This window comes from Salvelinus sp. IW2-2015, linkage group LG23 (assembly GCF_002910315.2).
Source record: "Salvelinus sp. IW2-2015 linkage group LG23, ASM291031v2, whole genome shotgun sequence".
Classification (NCBI taxonomy): domain Eukaryota; kingdom Metazoa; phylum Chordata; class Actinopteri; order Salmoniformes; family Salmonidae; genus Salvelinus; species Salvelinus sp. IW2-2015.
The window spans coordinates 19,650,336-19,672,203 of record NC_036863.1 but is presented as its reverse complement, the minus strand read 5'-3'; the positions used below and the strand labels follow the sequence as shown (position 1 = coordinate 19,672,203).

Below are 21,868 nucleotides of genomic sequence, written 5' to 3'. Positions count from 1 at the left end.
ATGCAGCATTATGGATCTGACGAGGCTTCTAACGGAGAACGACCGCCGCTCTCTTTCACAAACTCCAGCCCGTTACCCGTGGCTCCTTCACGGGTAAGGAGGTTCGCTCAGGAGAGGCGAGCGCTCCCTCAGCCGAGAGTGGTGGTGGTATTCTCGGCCGCAAATGAGATTGATAAACCAGGCGATGCAATGTCGAGTTCGGACTATGCGGAGGATGATTTCCGAAAGCCAGCCACCCCCGCACCGAACCTAAATCTAGGCAAGTCTCTTCGCACCACCTTTAACGAATCTCCATCTCCAGAGGTAAGGACGAGATGGGCGTTTGTTGTTGTTTATTCTAGGAACGTTGTGGGGATTAAATGGGTTTAGGATGTGAGTGCAGTGGTGGCCATGGATATATGAACTGTCAAACGTCGCTGTCGCTGAGAATCTCCTCTTTATCTTTGCCCCTAGTCTATGAATTTCAGCATTATTTCGACCGTTTCTTTCCCACGCGTTCCACCTCTAAATGATATGCCATGGATCAATCTCCACAGGCAACAGATGTATAAACCATGTAGTTCTTCTTCCAGTGTGATCTTTACCCTGATTGGTTCACCACCCACACAGAGGGCTGGCTCCTTGTCCCAATTGGCTCTTATCACATGGCTGTTATTATTTGTGACAGCCCCTCGCTGGGATTGACCTTCTTTACTCGTGTCTAGGGAAGCCCTTGCCTATAGTATCATGTCCAGTGACTGTCACTTGTGTTGTTGGGCCCAATGTGTCCTGTCAAGATCTGCCCTGTGATTAGTATATTATCCTCAGTAATCCCATCCTGTTATTGCTGGTGTTATTATGCTACTGTGGATCTTCTGCAGAGGGAAACAAAAGACAATGACATTATAATTATTTATTGTACATGTCACAGGAATATTGCTCTAATGCTATACAAAAGTAAGAAAAAATAATATGATTATGGTGTCAATAATGCAATATGAATGAAAGATATACACCTTTTTTTTAAACAAAAATACATGTACTGTATTTTATGCACAGATTTTCCAAAATGGATAATGCACTTATTTCTTTTTTTTTTTTTTTACCCAATCACCTGTAGTTTCCTGAGGTTATTTCTCTCAACGTGGGCGGGACCTACTTCACCACCCGCCTGTCCACTTTACGGCGCTATGAGGACACCATGCTCGCCGCCATGTTTAGTGGACGCCATCACATCCCACGTGATGCTGAAGGTCGCTTCTTCATTGACCGGGATGGGGCATATTTCGGGTGAGCTCTCTTCAAATAGCCAGCAGCAAAAAATGCTTATTACATGCTAATAATAGTGAATGAGCATGCCAGTCCCTTATTCTACCACACTTTTGACATGAAACCGCCATTGAATGAACAGATTGAGGATAGTGGATGCAATTTTAACAAAAACCAACACATATGTTTGTGTGTTTGCGTGTCCCTTGTATAGGGACATCCTGAACTTCCTGCGCGAGGGTGAACTACCTCAGAGGGATCGTGTGAGGGCGGTACACAGGGAGGCCCAGTACTATGCTATTGGTCCCCTGTTGGACAGCCTGGAGGACACTCAGCCACTCACAGGAGAGAAAGTCCGCCAGGCCTTCCTCGACCTCCTGCCCTACTACAAGGGTAACCAACACAATAATCTCACACACTGAATCTAACTGGGTCAACCTTATTACAGATAGTAATGTCGCAACAACATGCTTAAATTTATGTGACATTGACTATTGAAGTTATTTCTATATTCAGAGTTTATACTTCAATAAAGTAGAAATGTGTCAATTAACTCCTTTAGAAAAGTTAGAACTGGAGTGAAGTTAGTTATCCCTTGTTTTGTTTCCAGATAATCTGGAGCGCATCGTGGAGATTGCCAAACTGCGGGCCATGCAGAGGAAGGCGCGCTTCGCCAAGCTGAAGATTTGCGTGTACAAGGAGGAGATGCCCATCACGCCGTATGAGCGGCCGCTCTTCAATTCATTGCGCTTCGAGCGCACGGAGAGTGAGGCCAAGCTGTTCGAGCACCACTGTGAGGTGGACGTGTCGTTCGGGCCCTGGGAGGCGGTGGCGGACGTTTACGACCTGCTCCACTGCATCGTCAGTGACCTGGCGGAGCGTGGCATCACCGCCGACCAGCAATGCATCGGTGTCTGTGACAAACACCTCATCAACCACTACTACTGCAAGAGGCCCATCTACGAGTTCAAGATCACATGGTGGTAAAACAGGAGGACAAAAGATCTTGCTGTCTGAGTTGTGAGGCGGACTCCTGTCGTGATATGCCAACTGATCTCCTTCCTGGACCCTCAGGATGAGAGAGAATAGAGGTAGTCAGTGTTATTCTCCCTTTTCAAGAACTGAAACCTATGAAGTGCTGAGTTTATAGAAAGGAGGGAGTCTGGCTTTTGTGCTTCTGTTTCCTAACTCAATAGTTTTGACCAATATTTCCTTTGTGTTTAATTTTTTTAACAGCATTTACCTAGGGTCTCATTGGCGGCTTCTTATTTTTTACTTGTTAAACTCTGGGAGTTTTTGTTCTCATCCAACCTTGTAGATCGGCCAAGGTTTTTCAGAAAAGGATCACGTTAATCTCATATTGTGATTCCAGTGTTGTCTGTCCCTTTGTCTTCATTCCTACTTATGCTGTTATGCATTCTACGTTGTGCGTTTCTGTGGTAACCACTTTGTTGGTCGCGAGAGAAACTGGATGCAATTAAGCAAGCTGGGAAAATATTGTTAAAGTACTGTATATAGCAACATGTAAATGTCTATTTTGTTACTGATGCTGGTCTTTGATTTATACATGATATTTTCTGTCACTTACTCTCCAGTAAAGATTTAGAAGTCCTAGATTAGAGACACCAGTAAGTGTCGATTTTTCTTTGCTAAACAGTCTGTGATCAGCATGGCTTTGGAAAGTCATTCTCTTTTTACCATTACAGTTTTAGAGACCCAAAGGAAATTAGAGAGTTGAAAATCAAATAGATTAAAGGGGCATGGTCAAAGTTATTTTACTTCAGTTTCCTCTTGATGAGTCCCATATGTTCTTTTAACTGGAAATGTTTATCTGGCAGTTGAAAATGGTGCATGTGCTTCCTGTAAGTAAAATCTTACTGGCCCAGAATTTCTCTCTGAAGGGGTTTCTATAGATGAAGGAACATTTTTAATGTGCTGCTAAAAGTAATTTACACTTAAAGCTAAGAACATGACATATACACTACATGGCCAAAAGTATGTGGAGACACCTTCAAATTAGTGGATTCTGCCATTTCAGCCACACCCGTTGCTGACAGGTGTATAAAATCGTGCACACAGACATGCAATCGCTATAGACCAACATTGGCAGTAGAATGGCACGTACTGAAGAGCTCAGTGACTTTCAACGTAACCATCATAGGATGCCACATTTCCAATAAGTCACTTTGTTTTTTTTGTTTTGTTTTATCCCCTTTTCTCCCCAGTTTTCGTGGTATCCAATCGCAAGTAATTACTATCTTGTCTCATCGCTACAACTCCCGTACGGGCTCGGGAGAGACGAAGGTCGAAAGCCACGCGTCCTCCGAAGCACAACCCAACCAAGCCGCACTGCTTCTTAACACAGCGCGCCTCCAACCCGGAAGCCAGCCGCACCAATGTGTCGGAGGAAACACTGTGCACCTGGCCCCCTTGGTTAGCGCGCACTGCGCCCGGCCCGCCACAGGAGTCGCTGGAGTGCGATGAGACAAGGATATCCCTACCGGCCAAACCCTCCCTAACCCGGATAACGCTAGCCCAATTGTGCGTCGCCCCACGGACCTCCCGGTCGCGGCTGGCTGCGACAGAGCCTGGGCGCGAACCCAGAGACTCTGGTGGCGCAGCTAGCACTGCGATGCAGTGCCCTAGACCACTGCGCCACCCGGGAGGCCCCAATAAGTCACTTTGTCAAATTTCTGCCCTGCTAGGGCTGCCCCGGTCAACTGTAAGTGCTGTTATTGTGAAGTGGAAACAAGTGGTAGGCCACACAAGCTCATAGAACGGGACCACCAAATGCTGAAGCGTGGAAACAAGTGGTAGTCCCAAGCTCTCGAGTTGACAATTTAGCAGATTTTTGATGATACTGTATATTTGCCATTATATTGACATATGCTTCAACAATTCCATCTTCTTTTGCAGCATGACATAGATTAGTCATACAAGTTTCATATGACAATTTTATATGACATGGTATTTCTACTGATTAAATAAATTCAGCTTAAGTGCCTTTTCCTAAGGGCAACTGTTTCACTTACATGGAGCTTAAATCAGGAAACCACACAATATTTTTTTTTCTAATCAAGGACAACTGCAGTGACACTATTGTCACCTCCCCCATGGGTTAGTTCTGTTTTCTTTCTTGTTCCCTGTATTGTTTAGTTAATTAATATTAGATTTATACAGATGTCAGATTGATATGTCCATTCAATTACATTTTCATAGAGTAGGCTACAAGTTCTTGTTTTAGAGGGCTCAGGATCAAAATTATTATGTGCAATGTTTGTGAATCCATGACTTGGTTTGCAGAATGAAATACAGTGTTGTAAATGTATGTCCAGCTTGGTTCTTCTGGGAATAGGACAATTTAATGCTTTATAACAGAACAGACAATACATTACTGTATGTCCAGGCAGCTTGATTTTTCCATTATAGGCCCATTTAATGCTTTATAACAGAACAAATAACACATTAGTGTATGTCCAGACAACTTGGTTGTTCCGGGATAGGCCTATTAATGCTTTATAACAGACCAAACAATACAGTATGTTTATTACTGGGTGTCAGTCAGGTGGATCAAGGTGGATAGTATTTTTTTAACTTGTTTTGTGCTATTGATGTCATGTTACACAGGTCTCTAAGTTTGGCTTGGATAATGTGACTTTATTTTCCCTCTGTTTAACTCTATGATACTAGGCTGAGTGATTGACAACAAGTGTTAAGAGTTGCAACTTTCTTACTGTTGGGTGTCAATTGATTGGATTTTGTCAATTTTTATGAAGCCTGTCAGAGATAGAGCCTTTAATCGTTTAAAATAGAATTGCAGGGATGGTTTGAGGGTTAGAATACAATTGTATTTATTTATTTCAGTATTTTAGGCAACTTAGACTTGAGGAACATTCCTTGCACCTTATTGAAGTTTCTCCCTTGGCTGGTGAATGTCTTTTGCAGATTCCATAGCTGGCCCATGTCTAGGCTGCTCATGGCATGGGAAAGTTGGAAAAACAATGCACAGCTTGACCAGTGGCCTAATTTTTCAAGAATAATATCTTGCTTTAACTTACATATTGCATTATTTGTTGTAAGGGTATGCTCTATTGTGCTAATAGTAAGTCATATTTTTTGTTTTTATAACAAGGTACAAATACAGTTTGCCTTAGTCTGTATAGAATGATCAGTCTCTGTAGTCGTGTTTTCTTCTTCCCGGGTTGGATAATGTTCTGCATGCAATATGCCAATGGTTCAAGTTGCCAAATACAGTACTTCCATGAAATTAACCAAGCAACCTACCAAATAACTCCAGTTTCCTAAATTGAAAACATGTGAACCTGGGATAAGTTGCTGATCTATCATTGAAACCAGGCTCATTTGTCAAATTCATCAGTGCAACAATTTGGCACCAGCACAACTAGACACATTTTTTGATTGACCACATTATGGGCAGGGTATAATCTCTAGAAGTTTGTGGTCTTACGCACATCCTTAAAAACATAGGTGCTGAGCTAATAAAGAATAAGGCCTGCACACTGTTAAAGATCTGTTTTGGATCAAAATGTTGTCAATAAAGAGGTGAATTGGGAGCTTTAACATTTTGTGACGCTTTAATAGTGTGCAGGCCTTCTTGTTCTTTACCAGGATGCCATCTCTCCCTCCACTTCTTGACAATGATCTGTGTCTTATTAATCATAAGCATAATAATGTATAGCTTCAAGATGCAGCTCTCATATATAACAAAATATTCCACATAGTTGGCATACTGACTGAGGAATTATAATGGTTGAAGGCATTTAGGGTCAGGGTACAAATACACAATGAATTACATGAATGTTACTGCACTCCACCATTCCAGTAGTCCCAGTTGGTATTAGAATGCCTGCCTGTGGGGAAAACAACATGTGGTTACCCCCATTGACTTTCAAACGCAATTTTCTTGTTGACTGCTTGTTTAAGTCAACATGTCTAAAGATTCCTTTTAAACATTGCCTGCCCCAGAGCATTCTCACTACTTCGAAACATGTAATAGGGCTTCCTTCATGCCCATGTTTCATGATGGTGCTAGCAGCCATGTGGGTGAGCGTTAGCTACCAACCCAAACAAATTATCTAGCCAAGAGACCAACAACACAAACACATGGAATATACAACTACAAGTAGTTAGTGGAGTTACAAATGGACTACACTAAACAAGTTAGCTAATTCTGATTAAATGTTTTCCACTACTTGTGGCCTACTGGTCTGCTGAATACTATAATAGCCTGAAGCCACAGGGCTCTTCTCCCAGGCTCTATTTTACTACATTTTTTATTTAAACAAGGCAAGTCAGTTAATTAAGAACAAATTCTAATTTACAATGACAGCCTACACCACAAAAACCCGGACGACGCTGGGTCAATTGTTTGCAGCACTATGGGACTCCCAAACACGACCGGTTTGGGAGACAGCATGGATTCGAACCAGGGTGCCTGTAGTGACGCCTCTAGCACTGAGATGCAGTGCTTAGACCGCTGCGCCACTCGGAAGCTTTGCGATCTGTATGTCGCGATTTTTGACCTGGTTACATGTAAATTGAACAACACAGTAATTTTCCGGCATGTTTTGTTATTTCTGTGCAACTAAAAATCGACGACGAAATTGGGGCTTCTACAATGGGGGTGAATGGGAACGAATGTTGTGTTCCCCAATTTGTGGGCGTGGTCGAGGGAATTCCTTATTATTAAGTGACTGAGACTCAAGAGTATGCTCCATCTCTCCAGATAATTCCCAGCCACAGCCAGTGGCTACTAAAGAAGGTAGCTCGTCCGAGGACACTGAAAAAGGGTAAGGATTATACTTTGTAAAGTTAATTGTAGAACAGTTAGCTACGGCATGTTTATAACAGCCAAAATGGAAGTACACTTTTGCTAACTACACAAAGATACCTTAGAAAATATGTTTATCACTAAACCAAGAGACCATAGCCTGTCGCTTCCAATGGGAACAAATTAGGACAGAACAAGCAAGGTTGTGGGCAGAGCCAAGCATGAGCTAGCGAGATCCTATTGGCGCGTTCTAGTATTCATCTGCATATTTCCGTTTGGGAACGCCTCATGTGAAGTGCGCTTGTGCAATAACTCAATTCGCCTTTGTACTCCTAAACAACGAGATTTACAAAACTTAGTCCACTTTGTTCATAACATATTCTAGTTTTGGGAACAGAAAGCTGTATTGAGATCAAATGTTTAATCGATGAGAAAATGTGCAGAATGTCGTCCAAAATCCATATCGTTACATCTTCTCCCATGCCGGCCAGTTCTCACTACTATATTTGGTAGTGAGTGGAAACGCCAAGCGGATGCTTCACATTTATACATCCGGTGAAATGTCTGTCTCATTGTTCTAGCATGCTAGCTAAATATCGTCACACTGGTTAGCTGCCTAGCAAGGCAGGTAGCTAGTTAGTTATTGTTATTGTTGCCATTGAGTTTGACAAAATCTAACGCCTTGTGCTGAAACCCCATTTATGTTTGTTGTAACCTGTACATGCTCCCCTGTCTTCGGCTTATCTTTGTTTGTTTTGCTTGTTGCGATAGCTAGTTAACTAACCAGCCATGCTTCTGCCATGTTATTGTTGCTGTAAGCCAATCAGTCATAAGCTATAGGTGGGGATCCATCGCCTGCTTGAGTGGGTTAAACCAGGTTTTAACCCATACTGTCACTGAGTCTTATTTTGAGTGCACACACTCATTCATAGTACGTAGATGAACTGAGATAATGCAAGTTCAAGCTGTAGGTGAATGATTTCTCTGTTTAGAAGGACAAGCTGTCCTACCTAAATTTCTTCTGGGGGACATTTTTTGTGACTGGAGATCATTCACAAAATCAATATTCAGGAGCCACAACTGCAGTGCCATGGTTATGAACACAAGCGCCATCATGAAAACTGCACATGGCTTAGAGCTTTTTAAGGGCTATTCTAGTCTATTTGGTTGGTGAAGTAGCTACACATTGATGGCAGTGCAGGGAGCTGTTCTATCCCATTCACACCATATGGTAGTTTTAGTTGCTGTCGGTCAAGCTTTTTAGTGATAATAATAGCAAGCAAACCATCTCAACTGTAGGCTAGGCCTATGTGCTGTTTTCCCCAACTAAACCATATTTATTTGCAGTGGTAGAGTTAGGCTGATGGCTAACCCTAACCTCTGTTGTCAAAACAATCTGCTACGGAGATGTAGGGTCTGTTCAGCACAACTTAGCACACTTGGTAACGCAAGGCACTACAGAGGGTAGTGCGTACGTCCCAGAACATCACCAGGGCCAAGCTTCCTGCCATCCAGGACCTCTATACCAGGTGGTGTCAGAGGAAGGCCCTAAAAATTTTGAGACTCCAGCTACCCAAGTCATAGACTGTTCTCTCTGCTACTGCACAGCAAGCGGTACCGGAGCGCCAAGTCTAGGTCCAAGAGGCTTCTAAACAGCTTCTACCCCCAAGCCATAAGACTCTTGAACAGCTAGTCAAATGGCTACCCAGACTATCTGCACTGCCCCCCCCCCCTCCCCCACACCCCTAAACGCTGCTGCTACTCTCTGTTATTATCTATGCTTAGTCACTTTAATAACTCTACCTACATGTACATATTACCTCGACTAACCAGTGCCCCTGCACATTGACTCTGTACCGGTACCCCCTGTATAAAGCCCTGCTATTGTTATTTACTGCTGCCCTTTAATTATTTGTTATTCTTATCTCTTACTTAAAAAAAAWAWATATTTTCTTAAAACTGCGTTGTTGGTTAAGGGCTTGTAAGTAAGCATTTCACTGTAAGGTCTACACCTGTTGTATTGGGCGCATGTGACAAATAAAATTTGATTTAGAAAAACTTGTCAAATGCATTGAGCTTGAGAAGCACCTCCCTGTCTCCTTCCACTATAATGTGTGTGAAGTTGACCACACCATAAGTCATGTGTTGTCCAGTCTATATGGGGTTGAAAACGTTAATGTGAACTGTTCGCTTCAAGCTGCTCTCTTTAGCCTAGTCCCTATCCTGGTTCCTGACCACACGGTGTCTTCTGGCTCTTAGCTCACAGCAGTTTCGGCAGCATCACGCTGAGATATTGATGCTCTAATGGCTGTCTGCTTTCTGCTGTGTAGAAATGGGTCCTGTTACTTGCCGTTCACTCTTGCTAGGCAATTTCATGGTAACAGAATTATGTTGAGACTCAGGTTTTTCACTTTAAAAAGTGTGCAACTATAGTCTTTCTTCACATAAAATAATTTTGTGCAACACATTCGTCAAATCTTTTTCATCCGATGACAACAGAAGCTATTTTGCTAGCACCCACACAAGTAAATTAGCTTGAAAAAGCAAGGTATTTTTTTGGGTGCAAAAACGATGCATGGACATTATCTTTGTGAGGGGGGATTCCTTGGATTCCTCATGTATAACTCATTGTTGGAAAAAAGTTTGCTCCAAATCAGATGTTGGGCTCCTGAGTGGCGCAGCAGTCTAAGGCACTGCATCTCAGTGCTAGACGCGTCACTACAGACTTGGTTTGATTCCAGGCTGTATCACAACCGGCCGTGATTAGGAGTCCCATAGGGCGGCGCACAATTGGCCCAGCATTGTCTGGGTTAGGGCATGGCCGGGGTAGTCCGTCATTGTAAACAAGAATTTTCTCTTAACTGACTTGCCTAGTAAAATAAAAGGTACTATATTTATTGACTATTATATGAATCCTATAAATTATAATTGGCAATTTGGGTGCAATCAATGGGATTCATTTCTCAGTGCTTTTTGAGGTGGAATGACACCGTAGCAAAAATGAACACGACGCAGACAACTCTTTTGGTTCTTTAAAAACCTGCTGTAAGTAAAATATTGTGTGCTACAGCTTGGAAAATAAATAAATAAATGTGACTCTGGATGACAAGTATTTAGCTCAATGTCCCAGTTGGTCTCAAACAACCCAAACATGATGTAATCTTTTCTTGCCAGCAGCCAGCCAGCTCAGCTGAGTTTCCTCCATACAGGCAGCGAGATGAACGGCGGACAGCGCGCCGCGGGATCCACGTGGACCAGTCGGAGCTGCTCTGCAACAAGGGCTGTGGTTACTATGGCAACGCGGCCTGTGCTCCAAGTGCTGGCGGGAACAGTACCAGCGAGCCCGACAGAAGCAGATCCTGGAAGACTGGGCCCTGGCTGAGAATTTTGTAGGCCCACCTGTGAAAGGTTATAATCAATTGCAATGTGTCGTCAGTGCTGTGGTGCATTCCTTTTCGCCAAGGTTCAGGCTGAAACGTAATGCCCTTCCTCAGTGGCATGGTAGATACTTTTTTACACCACAGTTTCATGTGGGATGCCTCACTATGTTAGGGAATGCCAACTTTCAGACCCAGGTCACTGGCCAGCAGATTCAAGCTGGTTTGTCTTATCCACGTCCTATTCTAGCTTGAGACATTTAGTAGAGGATTCATATATGATAATCAAGAGTTGGGGCATTAATGAAATGTCGATTTTACTAGCTTTGTCCAACACTTACCTTCCCTCGATACATTGTAATTAAAACAGGACACCAGCGGTTTGTTGAATAATAGCCTCAAGTAAAACAGTCTAATCACCAGTTGTTCCCCCTGGTTTACCTCAGGCTGCAGAAGGAGGAGGAGGCTGCCTATGCCAGTATCCAAGGGGCCCAGTCTCAGCCACAGGCCTCTCTTGCCCCCTTCTCCTAGTTCGAGGAAAGGAAGACCAACGAGAAGACGCGCAATGTGACCACCGTGAAGAAGTTCTTCAGTCCCTCGTCACGGACAGCCCCCAAGAAAGGTGACTGACTGACTCTGAAAACTCATAAAGGCCGCTCTGCATTCCCTCTTATACGTTAAAGCCTGAGTTATCTCAATGGCATTTCTCCAGTGCAGTTTTTGACACACACTTTCCACCCCGGTGTATCAGCCTAGTACTTGTCTCATTAGCTCACTTCCTTGGCAGTGATCCCCGGAGGCTCTAAAGCAGGGCATGACCAGCTCACAGGGTGATTGATCTACAAGGTATTCTGTTCCCTCCAAGCCCATTACAGCCTATTATACCTAGGTGTATTTAGTGGCACCCTAACTGTAAGGTAAGCTCCTATACAATGGCCCCAAGGGCATTGAGAACAATGTGCAAACTGTCCCTTGGGGACAATTATTTTTGCGGACTTAGATCGTTTTTCTCTAGGAAAAAAAATAGGTACCCCCTCTCTCTTTGCGTAATCTCACTGTGGGGATCATGGTTGACCGTCATTGAAGCTTCATTCGTCCATATTGTGACTGTCTCATCACTCATCACTCATTTCACTTTTGCTTTGGAGTCACAGCTGCTGCGCACCAATCTCTAGTGTTATGTTGTTCTATCAACTGTTTTCCATGTCTGTTCCATTTTGATACCCCCTCTCATGATAATGCAATTGTTTCCCAAACCAAACAACCCCCCTCCTATCTCTCTCTGAACCACTCATTCTGCACTTATCTGTCAATGCCATTGTTTGTTGATCAATGAAGGAACACCTTACAAAATAATTTTAAACTGGAAGAACTTGTCCCGGTTGGTGTTTTTAAATCACTGATGAAGGATTTTGAGGCTGATTCCCTGACCTGTCAATGTTTTTAATTTGCTGTTTTTGATATTGTTATACTCTTGTGAATTCAATGGTTTTTACTAGATTACTTGTAGTTTTTCATGTTGTCTGTCTGTAATTTTTGTAATGACTTGGTGCTGCCTATCTTGGCCAGGACGCTCTTGAAAAAGAGATTTTAAATCTCAATGAGCCCTTCCTGGTTAAATAAAGGTTAAATAAAAAAAATAAAAAATAAAAATTTGTTGTCCAATATTCTCCCTACCCACACCCATTCCACCATCTCCCACATCTCTCAAATCTACCCATTTTCTCTTGTATGCCCCCCATTTCCCGTGGCCCCAATTGGCCCTGCCATCTCATTCTCAGCCCCCAGTGAGGGAGAGAAGGTGACAGGCCTCAGAGACTGGAGAGGAATGTTTACTCCTCCTTGGGAAATGGGCTCCCCCACAGAAGGTACAGTAATTGCATCTATCATTGGAGATTAGATTTGCAGTGGGTAGTGCCCCCATTTTAATCCCTGTAGTTTTAAAACCAACTAGGAACTCATTAGGGCTTTACTAGTGTAGTTGACTTAATGTTACCCTCCATCATGGTGGCATTAAGATGTACCAGTAGTCTCACCATAGTGGCACCCGCTCAGTCTAATTGGCTGACAGACCTGTCCACCAAATTGACTTCCCTGCTCTGGTTGATTTCTGAATTTGTTAGATGTGAATTGTGTGTCTGTTTAACAAAAGTCCCTTTTTCATGTTGCTCATAATGTTCATTATCTCACTGTGTCCTCCTCCTGCGTATGGTCATTATACTGGCAACACTGGTGGCCAGACTCAGAGGTGGGTGTCTGTCATTCTCTCTCTAGTTGTAGAAACACTTCTACAGAATAGAGGGAACTGTCCCTTTATAGTCCACTGAAACTCCCAACAATGTGTTCTTGCAATCACCAGCAAAAGTGGGTGTAAAGCATCTGGTTATTTGTACTTGTGACGGAATTCTATTGATTGCATATTTGGGTCTGACATCGCCTCAGCTCTTATGTGAAGATGCACAGGTAGGGACCTGTCAGTGTTTTGGTTTTCAACCCTTCTGACCTGTTTACCTTCTTTACTTGAGGCTGTCAGTTCAGGGCTCCAGACCAAAACAAATCCTGGGTGGCACTTGTGCCACTAACTTTTTTTTGTGGCACCCCCATAAAAACATTCTGCAGCGTCACACAATAGAATACATTTGAGTCTTATGAAGTCATTCTAAAGTCAATCACCATGCTTTATTAAGAAGTGTAATAGACTACTGAGAGTATTGTGATATTATGCAACCTAATCCAGTGACTGTCATGAATTTTGGGTTGATAATTATAATATTTTAGTAATTTCAATTTTCTATATTTTTTTGTTCAATAGATCGAAAAAATGCATCTTCTTTCTGTTTGCTAATATTATATATAGGCCTAATTCAACTAGTGCTAATTCACAACCTGAAGAAGTGGAAACTCAAAACACAGTTGCTAGATTTCTAACAATAAATAAACTCAGCAAAAAAAGAAACGTCCTCTGTGTCAACTGCGTTTATTTTCAGCAAACTTAACATGTGTAAATATTTGTATGAACATGACAAGATTCAACAGACAAACGGAACAAGTTCCACAGACATGTGACTAACAGAAATTGAATAACATGTCCCTGAACAAAGGGGGTCAAAATCAAAAGTAACAGTCAGTATCTGGTGTGGCCACCAGCTGCATTAAGTACTGCAGTGCATCTCCTCCTCATGGACTGCACCAGATTTGCCAGTTCTTGCTGTGAGATGTTACCCCACTCTTCTACCAAGGCACCTGAAAGTTCCCGGACATTTCTGGGGGGAATGGCCCTAGCCCTCACCCTCTAATCCAACAGGTCCCAGACGTACTCAATGGGATTGAGATCCGGGCTCTTCGCTGGCCATGGCAGAATACTGACATTCCTGTATTGCAGGAAATCACGCACAGAACGAGCAGTATGACTGGTGGCATTGTCATGCTGGAGGATCATGTCAGGATGAGCCTGCAAGAAGGGTACCACATGAGGGAGGAGGATGTCTTCCCTGTAACGCACATTGTAACGCCTGCAATGACAACAAGCTCAGTCCGATGATGCTGTGACACACCGCCCCAGACCATGACGGACCCTCCACCTCCAAATTGATCCAGCTCCAGAGTACAGGCCTCTGTGTAACTGTCAATCCTTCAACAATAAACGCGAATCCGGCCATCACCTCTGGTGAGACAAAACCGCGACTCGTCAGTGAAGAGCACTTTTGGCCAGTTCTGTCTGGTCCAGCGACGGTGGGTTTGTGCCCATAGGTGACGTTGTTGCCGGTGATGTCTGGTGAGGACCTGCCTTACAACAGGCCCACAAGCCCTCAGTCCAGCCTCTCTCAGCCTATTGCGGACAGTCTCTGAGCACTGATGGAGGGATTGTACGTTCCTGGTGTAACTCGGGCAGTTGTTGTTGCTATCCTGTACCTGTCCCGCAGGTGTGATGTTCGGATGTACCGATCCTGTGCAGGTGTTACACGTGGTCTGCCACTGCGAGGATGATCAGCTGTCCGTCCTGTCTCCCTGTAGCGCTGTCTTAGGCCTCTCACAGTACGGACATTGCAATTTATTGCCCTGGCCACATCTGCAGTCCTCATGCCTCCTTGCAGCATGCCTAAGGCACGTTCACACAGATGAGCAGGGACCCTGGGCATCTTTCTTTTGGTGTTTTTCAGAGTCAGTAGAAAGGCCTCTTTAATGTCCTAAGTTTTCATAACTGTGACCTTAATTGCCTACCGTCTGTAAGCTGTTAGTGTCGACTGTTCCACCGGTGCATGATCAAATCAAATGTATTTATAAAGACCTTCTTACATCAGCTGATATCTCAAAGTGCTGTACAGAAACCCAGTCTAAAACACCAAACAGCAAGCAATGCAGGTGTAGAAGCACGGTGACTAGGGAAAAACTCCCTAGAAAGGCCAGAACCTAGGAAGAAACCTAGAGAGGAACCAGGCTATGAKGGGTGGCCAGTCCTCTTCTGGCTGTGCCTGGTGGAGATTGTAACAGAACATGGCCAAGATATTCATAGATGACCAGCATGGTCAAATAATAATAATCACAGTAGTTGTCGAGGTTGCAGCACCTCAGGAGTAAATGTCAGTTGACTTTTCATAGCTGATCACTCAGATTATCTCTACTGCTCCTGCTGTGTCTAGAGAGTTGAAAACAGCAGGTCTGGGACAGGTAGCACATCTGGTGAACAGGTCAGGGTTCCATAGCCGCAGGCAGAACAGTTGAAACTGGAGCAGCAGCACGGCCAGGTGGACTGGGGACAGCAAGGAGTCATCAGGCCAGGTAGTCCTGAGGCATGGTCCTAGGGCTCAGGTCCTCCGAGAGAGAAAGAAAGAATTAGAGAGCATAATTAAATTCACACAGGTCACCGGATAAGACAGGAGAAATACTCCAGATACGTATAACAGACTGACCCTAGCCCTCCGACACATAAACTACTGCAGCATAAATACTGGAGGCTGAGACAGGAGAGGTCGGGAGACACTGTGGCCCCGTCCGACGATACCTCCGGACAGGGCCAAACGGCCAGGATATAACCCCACCCACTTTGCCAAAGCACAGCCCCCACACTACTAGAGGGATATCTTCAACCACCAATTTACCATCCTGAGACAAGGCCGAGTATAGCCCACAAAGATCTCCGCCACGGCACAACCCAAGGGGGGCCGCCAACCCAGACAGGAAGATCACGTCAGTTGACTCAACCCAGTCAAGTGACGCACCCCTCCTAGGGACGGCATGGAAGAGCACCAATAAGCCAGTGACTCAGCCTCTGTAATAGGGTTAGAGGCAGAGAATCCCRGTGGAGAGAGAGGAACCGGCCAGGCAGAGACAGCAAGGGCGGTTCGTTGCGCCAGTGCCTTTCCGTTCACCTTCACACTCCTGGGCCAGACTACACTCATGTTCATTATTCAAGCATGGGAAACAGTGTTTAAACCCTTTTACAATGAAGATCTTTGAAGTTATTTTGATTTTTAATTAATTATCTTTGAAAGACAGGGTCCTGAAAAGGGACTTATTGTTTTTGCTGAGTTTATAACACCAACAGCTAGTAGCCATGTACACTGAACAAAAATATAAATGCAACATGTAAAGTGTTGGTCCCATGTTTCATGAGCTGAAATAAAAGAGTCCAGCAATGTTCCATAYGCACAAAAAGCTTATTTCTCTCATTTTGTGCACTAATTTGCTTACATCCCTGTTGGTGAGCCTTTCTCCTTTGCCAAGATAATCCATCCACCTGACAGGTGTGGCATATCAGAAGCTGATTAAACAGCATGATCATTACACAGGTGCACCTTGTGCTGGAAACAATAAAAGGCCACACTATCATAAGCCACCTCCAATGTCGTTTTAGAGAATTCGGCAGTACGTCCAACCGGCCTCACAACCGCAGACCACATATATTGCTTTGTGTGGGCGAGCGGTTTGCTGATGTCAACATTGTGAACATAGTGCCCCCATGGTGGCGGTGGGATTATGGTATTGGCAGGCATAAACTACGGACCACGAACACAATTGCAATTTATCTATGGCAATTCGAATGCACAAAAATACCATGACGAGATCCCGAGGCCTATTTATTTTTTTATTAAGGTATTGTATCTGTGACCAACAGATGCATATCTGTATTTCCAGTCATATGAAATCCATAGATTAGGGCCTAATGAATTTATTTCAATTGACTGATTTTCTCCTATAAGTGAGTTAAATCAATGAAATTGTTGCATTCATATTTTTGTTCAGTATATTAATCTAACAATTAAACGTAATGTCCTAAAAAATGCAATGACGCCCAGTGCAGTCGCGAGGCCGACACGCAATGTCGCACACGCTAAGTAATTCAAAGCCATATCCGATATCTTGATTGTGCTTTTGAGCTCAATAATGATAATTGAGAAATAAAAGATATATAGTTACAGAAAGCTGAGACCCTCCTCTCTTTAAATATGGACAACTAGTTGCTTCCAAAGTTTTTTTATTTTTTTATTCACCCTTCAATTGCATTTTTAAATGTTATACAATCACGAGGGGGGAGAGCGATTGTGAGAGGCTCATTACAGCAGCCGGCCCCAGCGAAACAGGCAGGCACAGCGGCAGGTCAGACACTTCTATTAAAGGAATCATAAGGATAACGCACTTTACAAATTCATGGTTTTATCCGCCCAAAAAATAGGACGTTTTAATTGAACCAGGTATAATGTGCAGCTCGCACTAGTGAGACAAATTAAAAAAGTTAACTGGGACAGCCAAATAAAAGTGTCGCAAAATGTGACTAAATGGTCGCAGTCTGGAGCCCTGCAGTTAGCGAGAGCAACCATGACGAGAAAGGCATGGGGTAACATTAATTAAGAAAACAACACAAGTCATGGTGTCCTCCCCTCAGAGAACCAGGAGGGCAAGACCACCAGCCCCTCCATCAGCCGCCAGTCCAGCATCGAGACAGACCGCGTCTCCAGAGACTTTGTGGGATTTCTGAAGACCCTGCAGAAGCCAGGCCGAGAAGTCCACAAGCAGAGCAGTGCCTTCATCGAGATCATGCCCAACAAAAAGGTCCGTTGAACGAGCGTTCAATAGTTTTCAATGATTTTCCATGCGCAGGGTAAAAAATACAGTACCAGTCAAAAGTTTGGACACACCTAATCATTTAAGGGTTTTTCTTTATTTTTACTATTTTCTACACTGTAGAATAATAGTGAAGACATCAAAACTATGAAATAACACATGGAATCATGTGCTGAGCGCTTGTTGACTGCTTTTCCTTCATTCTGCGGTCCAACTCATCCAAAACCATCTCAATTGGGATGAGGTCGGGTGATTGTGGAGGCCAGGTCTTCTGATGCAACACTCCATCACTCTCCTTCTTGGTCAAACAGCCCAGCCTCACATTCAATTCGCGCATATATGTACAAAATGTATTTCAGCAGATTTCGTGCGTTTTTGTGCATTTTTGGGGTGGTTCAATTCGTTTGAAAATACACAAATTTCTGTGCTACTTAATTCGTGCGAAAAGACACGAATTTAACCAGTAGGCGACACACAAGCCGTTGCAACAACCATAGACGCGATCGCCTGTATTTATTTATTTTACGTTAGGAATATATAGATATTTTGTCTATGTAACTGAAAATGTAACTGAAAATACAATGGCAGCCTTGCCATTGTCCATCAATAACAAAACTTTTTTTTTTCGTATAACATTTGGGGAAAGTATGCAGTCATTGTAGTCTTACATTTTGTTGGCCAACCAAAATTACCAAAACGTTAACTCGTAATAAGGCTAGGGTGGCTGAGTGTAAATACATGGCTCTGAGTGTAAGCACCTTTTCACTAGAAACGTTCTTGTGTTCAAATTACCGTCAGTGCGAAATAGCTAGAAAGCTTTCGTATTTCCACTTGGCTGCACCTACGGTTACGATAACGATAAATCAAGTGCAATACCTGCGTCGACCTGTGTCGAGCAGCAAAACACCGGAAAGCTTCTAGCCTACCGGAAAGTTACAAGAAGAACAAGAATAGTTACCTCATCCGGTCATGTGACACTCTGGATGCCCCCTAAAAGCAATTTCAACCGTTTTGAAAAATGACGCCTGGTAACCCCAAAAAAATACCAGGTGCACGAAAAGTTTGGACTTAGAATATTTTTTGAAAACCTCCATAAATCACTCAGGCCATTGACTCGAGAAGAATAAACATAAAATATTTTCCAGAAGAAAAAACAGAATATTTTTTGAAAACCTCCATAAATCACTCAGGCCCGCACCCATTGATTTGGGGCGGTAGTATAGCACTCCCAGAGCGGGTATGGAAGTCTGGATCCCCCCTAAAAGCATTTAAGGCTCTGTGTGTCTTTAAGCACCATACTTTTTCACTCCATCCTTGCTGTGTGTGTGTGTGTGTGTGTGTGTGTGTGTGGTGTGTGTGTGTGTGTGTGTGTGTGTGTGTGTGTGTGTGTGTGTGTGTGTGTGTGTGTGTGTGTGTGTGTGTGTGTGTGGTGTGTGTGAGCTTTCCTTGGACACTGTTTAGAGAAATTACTGATTTACAGTTCATAGGGTTGACGATTCAACATTTAAAGTTTTGGAAAGATCTGACTTTTTAACACTTCGAAACAGCACCTATGACCCCATTTTAAGGCACTTCCGGTTGGCACAGGAAGCTATAAGTAAATACATATCCTGATCGGGGTATGCTTTTACAGAATCCTGAGTTTTAAGTCTACGTTAAGAACACTGAAATAACAGGGTTGAATGCACTATATATCACAAACTGCTGGTTGGGTAGGCAAAACACTTTAGGGTGATTTTATCACTTCCGGTTGCTCCAGGAAGCTTAGAATCAACACATGTAGACCTCATAGTGGCTGATGGATTGTCATTGAAGACAGGTTCATAAGACATTCAACCCACATAGGCTTCAGGTTGAATTTAGGGGTGCAGGCAATGTGCCTATGGGTGAGATGTCATTGTAAACTGTTGATGTAAACTCTTCTTTTAACTGTAAGGGTTAATGCCACAGCGCAAGTTTGCACAGAGACCTTAGGAACGTTCCTGAGGTCAAATTGTGCTTCTAAACCTTAACAGTTCTCTCTCTGTCTCCCAAAAGCAAAAGACTTGAAATGAGGTCAAGGGTCATCTTCTTGTCACTGTACTGCGCTCAGACCGAGCAAGCTACGGTCAAGCGGGGCATCTCGTTGAACTCGGCACGGCCTGGAGACTATGGTGTGTCATTTTTAGTGGTGATTTCAGAATGCTATTTTGGTGGTTTTTCACTGTTAACATATTGCAAATGCACAAAAGTCAACTAGCAAGTCAGTGTCCAAATCAGATATTTTCAGACACCAAACTGAAACCATCTGACTCCAAACTCACTTTTTCCAACTCGTTTAGAAGCCAACTATCACATATTTCAGAGCAGCCCAAACACCCAGGCCTTCCATTAAACCATAAACAAATAACACAGAATCTAGCTGCGGGTCCAGTTCCACATTATGTTTAGCCCTATGTGAGCGACCCTCGAATCCCAAGTTTCGGCTCGATAGGTCATTCAGTGCCCGAGCAAAACCAATTGGTGCTGAAATCACTTTTTTCCATGCCTTGCTACGGGGTCCTTGAATGAGCTATGACAGAAATGTCGGGGTCCGTCTCTATGGGCCGAGCCGGTTTCATAGCCCTAGTCTTGCAACTCTGGGACTTTCTAAATGTCACATTCGTGTGCCTCAAATGAATGAAGTCAATGCAAATGCACAAGGCTTTTTATCGGTCCGAGAACCTTCTAGAGCCACATAACTCACCGTGCTTAATCACCTGAGCTCTAGAACAGGTTTGTAAAGTTTCAGAACTCTAAGTCTGACGATTCTTTAAAAGTTCGAACAAAAGTAAACTATTGCAGGCACTGTCTGCCTCTAAGCCCCTCAGTGTGTCACTCCATCCTTTCTGTGTGGGTAATTTTCCTTGAAATCTGATGGGATGAATGACTGATTTACATTTCATGAGGGTTGCCTATTCACATATAAGATTGGAAGAATTGACTTTTAACCTTCGAAACAGCCCTTTTGACACCAATTTAGGCACTTCCGGTTGGCACAGGAAGCTGAAAGTAAACACATATCCTCATTGGAGTGGGCTTTTACAGAATCCTGAGTTTTAAGTCATACGTTAAGAACTCACTGATTTACATAGGGTTGAATGCACTATTTCTCTCAAACTGCAGGTTGGGTATGGCAAACACTTTTAGGGTGATTTAACCACTTCCGGTTGCTCCAGGAAGCTTAGAATCGACACAGGTAGACCTCATAGTGGCCTGATGGATTGTCATCGAAGACAGGTTCATAAGGCATATTAACCCACATAGGCTTCAGGTTGAATTTAGGGGAGCAGGCAATGTATTCCTATGGGGAGACATGTCATTGTAAACTGTTGATGTAAACCCCTCTTTTAACTGTTAAGAGTTAATGCCACACGTCAATGTTAGGCTTGCACAGATCGGGAGGACCTTAGGAACGTCTGAGGTCAAATTGTGCTTCTAACCTTAACGGTTCTCCCCTGTCTCCCAAAAGCAAAAAATATAAATTGAGGTCAAAGGGTCATTTGGGTCTTCTTCTTGTCCCTGTCGCTGCACTCAGACCGAGCGAGCTACGGTCAAGCGGGGCATCTCGTTGAACTCGGCACGGCCTGGAGATAAGGCAATGCCATTGCAGCTTTGTGTGTCTTTAAGCACCGTACTTTTCCACTCCATCCTTTTATCCCCCGACCCAATCGTAGTAATTACTATCTTGTCTCATCGCTACAACTCCCGTATGGGCTCAGGAGAGACGAAGGTCGAAACCACGCATCCTCCGAAGCACCACCAACCAAGCCGCACTGCTTCTTAACACAGCGCGCCCTCCAACCCGGAAGCCAGCGCACCAATGTGTCGGAGAAACACCGTGCACCTGGCCCCCTTGGCTAGCGCGCACTGCCCCCGGCCCGCCACAGGAGTCGCTGGAGCGCACATAGCAGATATCCCTACCGGCCAAACCCTCCCTAACCCGGACGACGCTAGCCAATTGTGCGTCGCCCCAGCGACCTCCCGGTCGCGGCCGCTGCGGCAGAGCCTGGTCGCGAACCCGAGACTCTGGTGGCAGCCTAGCAGGCGATGCAGTGCCCTAGACACTGCGCCACCGGGAGGCAGATCTGACCTTTTAACCCTTCGAAACTGACCCTATGGCACCATTTGAAGGTACTCCCGTTGACATAGGAAGCTGAAAGTGAACACATATCCTCCTTGGGGTAGGCTCTATATTAATATTGAGTTGTAAGTCTTTAGTGAAGAACTGACTATTACAGAGGGTTAAATGATGTGTTGTTATTTCATAAAATCACATAAAACACAGAATTCTGGCAGAGCTTCGAGACCCATAAAAAATGTTAGTCTGAACACACTGCAACTGGACTGTAACTTTTTTTTTTAACTCCTT

At 43.8% G+C, this 21,868-nt stretch overlaps 1 protein-coding gene and 1 pseudogene across 1 annotated transcript; both read left to right on the top strand.

The window, feature by feature from the left end:
* kctd7 (potassium channel tetramerization domain containing 7) lies at positions 1-5,416 on the top strand. The gene is made up of 4 exons (XM_023967471.2): positions 1-303; positions 1,100-1,269; positions 1,463-1,641; positions 1,859-5,416. The coding sequence occupies exons 1-4, from the start codon at positions 1-3 to the stop codon at positions 2,233-2,235; spliced, it is 1,029 nt and encodes a 342-aa protein (XP_023823239.1). The 3' UTR covers positions 2,236-5,416.
* A 1,708-nt stretch (positions 5,417-7,124) lies between these two features.
* The window catches only part of LOC111950501 (rab5 GDP/GTP exchange factor-like), a 33,396-nt pseudogene continuing 18,652 nt past the window's right edge, over positions 7,125-21,868 (top strand).

What these genes read in the sequence shown, in the direction of transcription:
- kctd7 (XM_023967471.2), top strand. Translation starts at nt 1, where the DNA reads ATGCAGCATTATGGATCTGACGAGGCTTCTAACGGAGAACGACCGCCG. An exon ending in ACGAATCTCCATCTCCAGAG is followed by an intron (nt 304 to 1,099) that starts GTAAGGACGAGA and finishes AATCACCTGTAG; the next exon opens with TTTCCTGAGGTTATTTCTCT. An exon ending in CCTCCTGCCCTACTACAAGG is followed by an intron (nt 1,642 to 1,858) that starts GTAACCAACACA and finishes TTTTGTTTCCAG; the next exon opens with ATAATCTGGAGCGCATCGTG.